An 11973-nucleotide genomic window follows, 5' to 3' on the forward strand; every position below is an offset into this window, starting at 1 on the left:
AACATTCTTAAAATGACAACATTACTGTGGCAGAAGGAAAGAGCTAAGGGGTGAGAGTAGGTAGGAAGCGGGTGCGGCTACAAAAAAGCCATAAGAGGGATCCTTGTGATGGAACTATTCTGTATGTTGACTGTGTCAAGACATCCTGGTTGTGCTATTACACTATAGTTTCACAAGATGTTACCACTGAGAGAAACTGGGCAAAGAGTGAGTGTGATCTATTTCATTTCTTACAACTGCACGTGAATCTACAATTACCTTAAAATAAAAAGTTTAGTTTTTCAAAAAGTATAATCACACTAAGCCCCAAGTGGCCACCAGCACCATGATGCACCGAATTCTTCCTCGCCTCCACTCTTCTCCCCATTCCACAACTGGACTCACCAACGCTTGAGCCTCGGCTGCCATAGCCAGTTCGGGCTGTCCTTCAGCCCAAAGAAGTGGGAACGGAAAGCAGAAAAATGAGCAAGAGAGAAAAAAGGGTCACTGCCTCCTCCGCTTTCCACCCTCAACCTCACACATGCTGTCAGCCCTATGTGCATCACCCTCTCACAGTACAGGAGACAAGCTCACTTGAAGCATTTAAATTAATAAACATTTACACCCACTAGGAAAGCAATGCAGTTCATGGCAAAGAATGTGGGTCTTGGAATCCAGCCCGTCCTAGACTCTGATCCCAGCTCACCTTTTATTTCCTAACTCCCTGTGTAACTGTAGACAAACACTTTAGCCTCTCTGGACCTCAGTTTCTTCATATGTAAGAGGTACAAACTACCATGTATAAAATAAATAAGCCATAAGAATATATTGTACAGGGAATATGGCCAATATTTTCTAACAACTATAAACGGAGTACAATCTTTAAAAATTGTGAATCACTATGCTGTACACCTAAAACTTAACATAATATTGTAAATCGGGCTTCCCCGGTGGCGCAGTGGTTGAGAGTCCGCCTGCCGATGCAGGGGACACGGGTTCGTGCCCCGGTCCAGGAAGATCCCACATGCTGCGGAGTGGCTGGGCCCGTGAGCCATGGCCGCTGAGCCTGTGCGTCTGGAGCCTGTGCTCCGCAACGGGAGAGGCCACAACAGTGAGAGGCCCGCGTACCGCAAAAAAATATATATATATATAGTAAATCAACTATACCTCAATACAAAAAATTTTTAACTCACATCACTGCGTGCCTATGAGGATTGAATGAGGTACTAACTAAATCAAGAGAACCTAGCTCCATGCCTAAGAACATAACAAAGAGCTAGACAACTTCATTTCCTTCCTCCCTACCTGCTAACGGCTTTCCCACATGACTTCTGCGTTATGTCCCCTCCTTTTAATCAGCCTGCAGCACAGCAGGACACTCTGAATTACTCCTTAAAGTTTATTTCTTCCAAAGCTCCGTGTCTCCTTATTACATGCTTATCAAGAAAATAAAAGCAAAATGATCACCTGTTGCAGCTAAAGCATGCCTCAGTCCAGCAGCAATACTAACAACCTTCTCTCTCAGGGGCTGTCAAAACAAAGAAAAGGACGGCAATCTCAGAATTATCCATCTACAAAATTTTATGTAATTTATGCCCAAACACAACACAGCATGATCCTCATTATGTGTCTGATTGGTTTGGAGCTCCCAATTCCCAACATTTCCACTCATAAATGCCTCTGTATGTATCCCTAAAAGGCAAAATCTTTTTAAAATACCGTATTACAATGCCACTCAGGGGTAGGAGGCACTTGCAAGGTCATCCAGTCCAGGGGTTGCAAAAACATTTTCTGTAAAGGGCCTGATAGTAAATATTCTAGATTTTGCAGGCCACATGGTTTTTGTCACACTACTCAACTCTGCAATTGTAACATAAAAGCAACATACACAATAAATATATGAATGGGCATGGCTGTGCTCCAATAAAACTTTATTTACCAAGGGTTCTAGTGTGCTGACCTCTGATCTAGTCTAATCCCCATTCAATGCTAGAAACCTGTCTACAACACCCCACCAAATGGTCATACAACCCCTGTCAAATACCTACTTCCAGTGACATGGGCTCACCACCTCCCCAGAGGCCTGCTCATCTTTGCACGGTTCCATCTGTCTCCTTAGGTGGAACCAAACCTATCTGCCTACTGCTTCTGACAAGGCTTCCCAAACATTTGAAGACAGTTGTCATGTCCTAAGACACCTTGTGATCCCCGAATTCTTTAAGGCTCTGCCCTTCAAGATGTGCAGCTTAATTCCCCTCCCTTTCACTGTGGGCTGGACTGTGACTTGCTTCTAATGAATAGGATAAGGAAGTGATAAGTGGCTCCGAGACTAGCTGATGAAAGGCACTGAGGCTTCTTGTTTGACCAGCACCCCCCTCCCCCTCCCCTGTGACTTCAGAGATTAGTTCATAAAAAGTACTTCCTCTCTCTCTCTCTCTCTCTCTCTCTCTCTCTCTCTCTCTCTCATCACTCTTCGGGGAAGTCAGATACCATATCTAAACAGTCTTATAGAGAGGTCCATATGGCAAGGAACTAAAGCCTCCTGTCCATGAGACAGCATGGAAGTGTAACCACCCCAGTTGAGCCTCCAGCAGACCTCATGCAGCCTGGCTGACATGTCGACTGCAAATTCATGAGACCAGCTAAGCTGTTCCCAGATTCCTGACCCCCCAAAGCTGTGAGATAATAAATGCTTGTTGCTTTAAGCTGCTGAATTTTGGAGTAACTTATTACACAGCTATAGATAACTAATACACATCTCTTCTTTAGGAAAAACATCCCCAATTCCATCAGCCATCACCTAGTTTCAAATTCCCTCCCCCTCTTGGTTTCTCTCTATGCTCTGGTTACTCAGTCTCTCTCTCTTAAGGGACTGTATATGCACCAATCACAGCCCCTAGGGGACCTTACCATATTTGCTTATTTACAGATCCACAGTGTCTTTCTAAACTTTAGAGTCCTCAAGGGCAGGGTCTGAGTCTTATTCACCTCAGTGCCCAGGGCCTAAGAACCAAACCCACACCAGGACACAACATCCTAGATGCAGTGTGACCAGCACAAAGGACAGAGCTCTGGCCTCCCTTCTTCTGGAGACTATATTTCTATCAATTCAGCCCACAATCACATTAGCTTTGGGGAAGATCAAATCTTACTGCTCATACAATTTGAATATACCACCCTTAAATTTTTTTTCTTTTAATTTTCTTTTTTCCTTTTCAAAGCTAATTGAAGGGCTTTATATGCGGAGTCACTCTCTTCAAACCAACTTACCTCAATTCCTTCTTCTCCATCCCCACTACTGCTGCTTTCGTTTGGGGCAGGATCATCTCTCATCTGGATTATTAGCAAGAGTTTTCTGAGTAATCTTCCTTCAATCCACCCCCCACACTACCCCATGTGGCCCCTCTCTAACTCACTGCTCTTACCATTTATCAGACACTACCTCCCTGCCTGCCCGATCCCTACTGGCACTTCTACCACTTCCTTATATTCCAATCATACTAAACTGCCTGCAGTATCCCAAGCCCTCCTGTTTTATGCTCTATACCCTAGTTCACAAAGTTCCTTCTGTTTGTAATGTGCTTCTTTTGAACCTACTCTGCACATCCTCCTATCCCAAGCCAGGGAAATTTCTACTCAACTTTCAAGATTCAGCATAAGTCTGTTCTCACCCCACCTTCCCCTAGAAAGAGTTCAGTGCTCCCTTTCGAGGCTATACATGCATCTATCATAGTTCTAACATGGTAATGCATCTAGGAATTTCTGTATCTAACATGTACTACTAAACTACAGGCCCTCAAATGCTAGGATTGGGTCTTACTCACCTTTGTCCCCCCTGCCTAAATACAGCACCTACACACAATAGTTGCTATTAAATAAATGAATGAATTTCTCTTATACTTCACTTTGGCACATTCCTCCCATTGTTCTATAAGATACAGTGTGTCAAAATGTTTTTACCTTCTGATTCTGTCATCCAACATATTTTAACCATTGCTCCTCTCTGTCTTCTTTAACCATGTGACTTAAGCTAAATTAATTATAACTTATACATAGGTTCTTAAAAAGCTACCTATTTGCAACTAGAAGCTGTAGCACTTCTTACAACAGGGGCTACAGAGTCTAGACTTCCATGCATACCATGTGCTACAGACTCAGTGTCTGTGTTCTTAGGAAATTCATGTTGAGACCTAATCCCCAACATATAATAGTATTTGGAGGTGGGTGCTTTGGAAGGTGAGTAGGTCATGAGAGCGGAGCCCTTATGAATGGGATTAATGCCCTTATAAAAGAGACCCCAGAGAGCGCCTTTCCCCTTCTGGTGGCGTGTAAGGACACAGAAAAAAGATGGCTGTCTATGAACCAGAAAGTGAGCCCTCACCAAATACCAAAAATGCCGGTGCCTTGATTTTGGACTTCCTACCCTCTGGAGCTGTGAAAATTAAATGTTTGCTGTTTAAGCCACCCAGTCTATAATATTTTTGTTAGAACAGCCCAAACCATGACCCCAAATAATACCCCACAATACCAGCAATTAGAATTCAGCAAAGTGATAGGAGCAGACCTAAGCTCTCTCCAGTGAAAACAGATCTCCCACTCTTAGTCACTGTTTAAGGAAATTAGATATGAGTGGAGCAGCTTAGGTGGTAAAACTCATTTTAGATTCCAGCATAATTCCTCTAAAAGTTCGCTTACAATATAATCTTCACAAAAATGTGTACATTTTAAGTATGATGCAGTGAAAAGGGCTCTGAACTAAAACCAGGAGTCCTGTCTTACACTTGTGCTGTCCAACATGGTAGCCTCTAACTACACATGGCTGTTGAACACTTGAAATGTGACTAGAATGAATTGAGATATACTCTAATTAAAACATGTACACCAGAAAAAGTCTTCATATAAATGAAAGAATATAAAATATCTCAGTAATAAAGTTTTATATTGGTGACATATAAAATGAAATAATAATAGTTTGGCTACATTAGAGTAGTTTAAAAGTTGTTAAAATTAATTTTACCATGTCATACCATGACTTGAGTGAAACTTAAAAACATCATGTGAAGTAAAAGAAGCCATCCACAAAAGGCTACATATTGTATGATTCCATTTATGTGAAATGCCCAGAATAGGCAAATCCACAGATACAGATTAGCAGTCATCAGGGGCTGGTGGGAGGGGAAAATGGGAGTTAACTGCTATTGGGTATGCAGTTTCTTTTGTGATAATGAAAATGGTCTAAAATTAGATGATGGTGGTAGCTGCACAACTCTGTGAGTATACTAAAAACCACTGAAACATACATTTTTAAAGGGTAAATTTTATGGTATACAACTTATATCTCAATAAAGCTGTTATTTTAAAAATTAATTTCACCTTTTTTTTTACTTTTTTAAATGGCACTGCTAGACACTTTTAAGTTACATATGTGGCTCACATGACATTCCCACTGGACAGTGCGGGCCTATGCCATCTGCCTCACTTAGTGTCTTTAGGCGAGTCAATTCCCACTGGACCTGTTTCTAACACAGTTTCCACTATGATGACTTTTAGAACTGTAAAATGTCATTATAAGATATATTACTTTTATTGTTTTATTTCACAAAAAATTATAACGTGTATGAGAGCTAACAGAGGCTTTTCACTCACAACATCCATCCCTCCAACCTAATTTTTCCCAGGAGAACCTGAGTTTTTCAACTTAAATTCTAACTACCCCATGGGTTTTCAGGGACCCAGCCAGTCTTTTAGTCCAGGGAGGGATAACTGTGATACCTGGAGACATTTTCACAGTACACAGGCAAGCTCAATATTAGGGGCTGTCCTTACCTCAATGGCCTGGGGGACCACACATCTTCGAGGCCCATGAGGAATTCCTAATTGACCAAAGGAATTGGATCCACATGATAGAACTTGACCATTTTCTGCAAAATACAAATACTTGAATTGCAAATCTAAGAAGTCAGACATCTGTGACCAATGGGTAAATGCTGAAGGATGAGAAGAGCAAAAGGAATGAGAGGAGTAAGTGGGGCCCTGGGCTCCAGCACATTCAGTCCATACTCCCTGCTCTATCCCCCTAGGAACAAAAACAGTGGGCACTGGGCTAAGCGTTTTACACAGGCTATCCACTACACCACCTAATTAATGACAAGTTAGCTGTGGAGGATGCTTAGCCATGTGCCTAGTGTTGGGATGGAGGATACTTATCTTCCACTTTTCATATTTCCATGAGATGGAATTTCCATAATTTTAATATACTCCAGGCCTTTCTCCCTGCCCTTCCCCATTCTCACTGCTTTCTAGGGGAGGATGAGTAACCTAGCCAGTTGGTGAGTTTGGGAGAAGGAACAGGACAGTATGGCTTTGGCACCTTCCTCTCAGGCACTCTGGGCTGACACATAGTAAGGGTTTCCCCTATGGGGGAGGCCTAGAGTTTGGGGAGTGGGTTTGGATCAGAGAAGTATTAGCAGAACCTCTTGGCCTGACAGTTAACCTTGCCCTCCAATTTAGCCTTTATCAGTAAAAAGCTGATAATTCGATCTCTACCTGCCTGACTGCTCTGTGATTGTCTCACAATTGATCCCAAATGTGAGCAAGAAACAGCGTGTTACCTACTGACTCCCTACAACTCTGACACAGGCCCACACTAAGTACTTCATAAATGAGAGCTATTGTTTAGATTCTAATAATTACAGTCCAGATTTTCCAGCCCTATTTCCCTTACTGTTAAAACCCTCCTTGCAAAATGCACCCTGCAACTTTCCTTGACAACCAGAGAGAACACTTGTGTGTGTTTTTAAACACAAAGAGGATTTCATTTAATCAGAGCCCACCATCATGCTCTTCTCACCCAAAGCCTTTGTGGTGATAAAGATTTACCTAGGGGTGCACTCACTTGTAAGTATAATGGTAAAATCCCAGCCACAGGCCACCTGTTGGATGGGACATCCAAGGAGGGATTGGCAGGGGGTAAAGTACAGGACATCCTCGGTGTGACCAAGCCCCAGTTGCCCATCTTTGTTCAGGCCACAGACAAAAAGGCTTCCTTCATCTGCAAAATATAAAGGTTTTAGTGGTAATGTGCACAGGGGAAATTACAACTGCTAAGATGAGCAAAAGGATTTCATTAATTATTTGGAGTCATGGGCCCACTAACTTTTTTCCCACCCAAGTTAATAAGCCATGCATGTTAATGTGCTCTGGACTAAATGGCACAAGTCCAAGGGGCTCCAATCTAACATCTAAATGGAAACTCCAAGTCCTACAGCAGTGGCCAATCAATTACCAAACTGAGCATCTACCGTAACTATAAAAGCCACCGTTTATTCAGGACGCAGAATGTGCCAAGTACTCTTCTGAGGGCCTCAGGCGTGGTGCTGACTTATCCTTTAGGCACAGTGCCTGGGGCCCACCATACTTGTAGAAGCCCACAAAAATGTTTTAATCTAATTTTTTAATAAAAAATATATGTAATAGAAGTATATAATACTAAATCTAGCCTGGATTACATTAATCTTTATGTCAGTGCAGCTATAAACATAATTTTAAATATTTCTTTATGGAAGGAGGTGTCCACAAAGGCAAAAGTGTCAAGGACTCATGAAAGTCATAATGCAGCCCTGTTAACTCATTGGTTCTCATCATTATTATCCCCATGTAACAGAGAGGCAACTGTGGCACAGAGAAATTAAGTAATTTGCCCAAGGCCACACAGTTAACAATTAAGAGAACCAGGATTTAAACCCACACGGTTTGATTCCAGAGTTCATGTTCTTAACCAGGATGCAATATGCCCTCCTTTGCAATATTATAGCACTTGAAGTACTTATTAAGTACTATCCTAGGTACTCTGAGGGAAAATTATGGAAAATATAAAATTCTTGCTCTCAAGGAATATTCAACTTAACTGCCAAGACTTCTAACTCATATATGAAAGTTAAATATCAATCTATGGTATAAAATGTAATATATGTTGCAACTCGGCCACTACTTGTCTTGTAACCTTAAGCAATTTTCCTCTCTGAGCCTCATTTGGAGAGCGGGTGAGGGGAAAAGAGGGGCGGCCTTGATCTCTGAAATCCTTTCAGCTCTGACAATCTGCCATTTTCTGATGGTAACGTGATTTCTTCACAAAAAAGTTGTCCTCTGCATAATACAAAAGGCTGAAAGATAGTAATATAACACCCTAGGGGAGAATATCTAAATAAGAAAATGAGAGGCGATATATTCTTAAAGGAAGTTACCTGTGACAAGAGCAGAGTGGCCCCCTCCTCCCGTGATCCTCTTGACACATCCAGGATTACAGAAGTCGCTCAGCTGCTGGGGCAAAAGCACATCTTCCTTGTGGCCAAGGCCAAGTTGCCCATAGCTATTTGCACCCTAGGGATAAAATAAGCCAAGGACGATAAACTATGGGAACCCCAACTGTCAATTTGAATTTACCTGTCCCTATCTTTCTCACCCTCACGTTCCTCTCAGAGCTTATAACAGATGAGATTTCATAGACTCATTCTTAAGAAGTTGTTATACGCAACCCACACTTGGACAGTGGCCCCATCCCCAGAAGACCACGATTTCCATGTGAGAGGAGCTCTCAGCATCCACAACTCATCCAGTGATACTCTTCACCTTCCCCCTCCAATGCCCCAGCCTACATGTGTTGCCTTTAGGGGACAGCATAGGAGTTCCTTCTGATAAAAGGTAATTATCCAGGGAAGCTATGGAAAGAAATAATCAAGAAAAATAGGAACGAAGTGGGTGGGAAATACGCTAGGACTAGTTCTTGTCCCTTCTCCCCACACCCTCACTGAGAAAACTGGCAATGGCTTTCTGGAATCAAAGTTAGCTGAGGATTTTGTGCCCTCAAGCAAGGCACACCATTGTTATTTCATTTGAAAGAGGTGAAAGAGGTTGGCAACGATCTCTAAGGGCCTTTCCAAGTACAATGTTTTGTTACTGTAAGATTCACGTGGTGAGATTCCTCTAAGGAAACAGATTTCCCCTTGATGGGCAATATGTCTGTTGTCGTTATTATATGATAAAGGTCCAGAACCCCTAATCTGGAACCCTTGCAGCCAGATGTACTTCAGACCCAGAATTTTATAGACTTTAGAAAAGTAATACAGTATATAAATCATATACACTGCTGCAAGGTCTGGGAGCAGCACCCCATAAGTAAAACAGTATTATTTCTGCAGTAAACAGTACAAATACTCAGTTAGTGGGCAAAGACTATAAACAGCCTCATGTCAGGTCAGTTCTGGGTTTACAGACCTTTTTGTATTCAAAATTGAAGATAAGGGATTATGGACCCGCAGGGAAAATCTTATTAAGATTTTGGAAATCCTTATAATTTCTCCAACTACCGACTGCTGGTTGGTTCTTGAGTAGTAAAACTTTTAAAATGTGTTTGTTTTTGAAGACACCTGAGTGAAAAAAAGTGATTTAAAATAACTACCAAAAAATGCATACATATATACAAACTCCTGCCCCTTGTGGTCTATTCCACAGCCATCCTGGGCTGCAAGGGCTCCATGCTGGATGAGGGAGCCATGCAGGGACATAGGTCCCAGAGGCCCTCAGGGCAATATTAGCAACCAACTACTGAGTGCTTCTCTGTGTGCTGGGCATTCCCCTTTAATTCTCACAAGGTGGGGGGCATTATCATTCATTTCACAGATGAAGAAACTAAGGCTCAGAGAGTTAAGTAACTCCATGATGGCAGTAACTTTGTTCTGCTCACTGCTATTTCCCCCGCATCTGAAATGGTGCTGGCCCAAAGAAGGTGTGCATATATTTTACAGTGAATTAATGTAAGACCCTATGAGTCCCTCAGGAAAGAGCAAATGAAAGACTTGCACGGTATGAAGTGGAAAGCATGTGCAGAGGATTTCTCTGTTAGCCATGAGATCTCCATGGCTGCCCCATTACCAGGGCTACAGGTTGCTGAGCCAGCATTATGAGATTCAAACAATGGCACCAAATTTTTGTAATGCAGCAATAGGCCCTAAATCCATGATAAAGCAAAACAAAAGGAAATTTTAATACAGTCTATTACAGCTGTATTTGCCTTCCTTACAAACACTCCAGACATAAGATACACACACACACACACACACACACACACATGCACACACACGCACACACACACACACACCCAAAAAGGTAAATCCCCTTGTTATGAACTGAATTGTGTTCCACTGAAATTCATCTGTTGAAACCTTAACATCCAGTACCTCACACTGTGACTGTTTTTGGAGATACGGCCTTTAAAAAGGTAGTTCAGCTTCCATGAGGTCATAAGGATGGGACCCTAATCCAATATGACTGGTATCTTTATAAGAAACACATGAATGCTCCCACACACAGAAAAAGCCACATGAGGACACAGCAAGGAGGCCATCTATAAGCCAAAGAGGCCCCAGATGAAACTAAACCTGCTGACACCTTGATCTTGGACTTCTACCCTCCAGAACTGTGAGAAAATAAATTTCCATTGTTCGAGCCTCCCAGTCTGTGGTATTTTGTTATGGCAGCCCTACAAACTAATACACCCCTCCACACAGATAATGCAGCAGGAAGAAAATACCAGCAAGCCTCCAAGCACAGCAACGAAGTTAGGTTCAACAGTATTTTTGCTTCAGTACTGACAAGGCCATATATGAAAGGCTTTTTCTGTCAGATGTTTCCTCTATCTACACAGACCCCAGTCCCTGGCCTGGGATAAGCACCCACCCAAGCACAGATTCAATCCCTAATTCCACCCCCAGCTCCAGTGCCACCCCAAAGACACAGCTAGACCACCTCGGGCCACACCACGCTCTCCCTTCTGCCGGTCTGCAGCAGTCTTGCACTCAATAAATGCTGCCTGGTACTGCTAATTGCCATTTTGTAAATTAGTCTATACATACTGGTTTTAACAGCAGTAAAGGCCTTATTCTCTTCCCCCACCGCCCCCAACACGAGAGCTGGAAGTCTTTCACTCTTTTGTTGTTCCCAAAAGACCAGCACATAACTCGGCACACAACAGGTACTCATTCATCCATTAGTCAACAAATATGTACTAAGCACCTTACAATGTGCCAGGCACAAGCCAGGCACCATACAAGACATGCACGGCACCCACCCTCTTGACGCCTACATTCTGGCCAAGGAGACCGACATTAACAAGTTATACGTTTCATTACAAGCATGTGCTATGAAGAACTACAAGACACTATGTCTGTTTGTTCCCGTGCATCTGGTCGGCTGCCTGCCACACACTCCTGTGCACAGACTCTGCTCTCTTCCAGCCACGACACATAAAGATGACCCTGTCTCTCAGTGCTCCCGTCAAACCGACACCAGCGCAGACTCCCACACCCCCCGTGCAGGCAAGACCCAGTCACAGCCGAGTATCAGTAACTATGCCGGGTCTCCGCCTTGTGCACGGCCCAACACCGCCGGCCCCACACCAAAGGCTGCTCCGGTCAGGCTGGGGTGGGGCTGGGGAAAGGCCTTCATCCTCCTGGCAATGGGAGGGTGAAGGGCACAGGTGGCCCCACGGGGCTCTGGGACGGGGAGATCCTCTCTCCACAGAGCCCTCCGCTCCGCCTCTCCCGGCGCCATCCGGGCCTGAAGTCTGTCGCGGACCCAGACGCTCTGTCCTGGAGGCAGGTTCTTCCCACTGCGCCGCCGCCCCTCCGGTCAGGACCCCACCAGGCAGAAGCCCCTAAGTCACCCCATGAAGACCTTTCCCTCCCCGCCCTCTCCTCCTCAGCCCCCAGCCCAGGATCCTCCAACCCAGAGCGCCTCTCGGACCTCTGCTGCCTGGCCCCAGAACCGCCCACGCCGAGGCCGAGCGCTCCCAGCGTCTGTGCGCCCCTCAGTCCCAGCGGCCACGGCCCGGAGGCGGAGTCACGTACCCAGGCGAAGAGCGCGGCCGCAGCAGAGGCGGCTGCCGTGGCGCTCGGCTCGCGCTCCATGCTGGAACGCTCCGACGGCACTTCCGGGGGG

The 11973-nt window shown here is 44.1% G+C and overlaps 1 protein-coding gene across 1 annotated transcript in view; it reads right to left on the reverse strand.

Moving 5' to 3' along the window:
- The window catches only part of SERGEF (secretion regulating guanine nucleotide exchange factor), a 222741-nt gene extending 210799 nt beyond the window's left edge, over nucleotides 1-11942 (reverse strand). Inside the window, exons 1-5 of the mRNA XM_007458786.1 lie at nucleotides 11883-11942; nucleotides 8223-8358; nucleotides 6875-7030; nucleotides 5806-5900; nucleotides 1447-1507 (exon numbers count right to left, since the gene is read on the reverse strand). Of these exons, the coding sequence (XP_007458848.1) occupies nucleotides 1447-1507; nucleotides 5806-5900; nucleotides 6875-7030; nucleotides 8223-8358; nucleotides 11883-11942 (508 nt within the window). The remainder of the gene's footprint in view (nucleotides 1-1446; nucleotides 1508-5805; nucleotides 5901-6874; nucleotides 7031-8222; nucleotides 8359-11882) is intronic.
- Between the last annotated feature and the right edge of the window lie 31 nt (nucleotides 11943-11973).

The sequence above is a fragment of the Lipotes vexillifer genome, unplaced genomic scaffold, assembly GCF_000442215.2.
Source record: "Lipotes vexillifer unplaced genomic scaffold, Lipotes_vexillifer_v1.1 scaffold892, whole genome shotgun sequence".
NCBI classification, from domain to species: domain Eukaryota; kingdom Metazoa; phylum Chordata; class Mammalia; order Artiodactyla; family Lipotidae; genus Lipotes; species Lipotes vexillifer.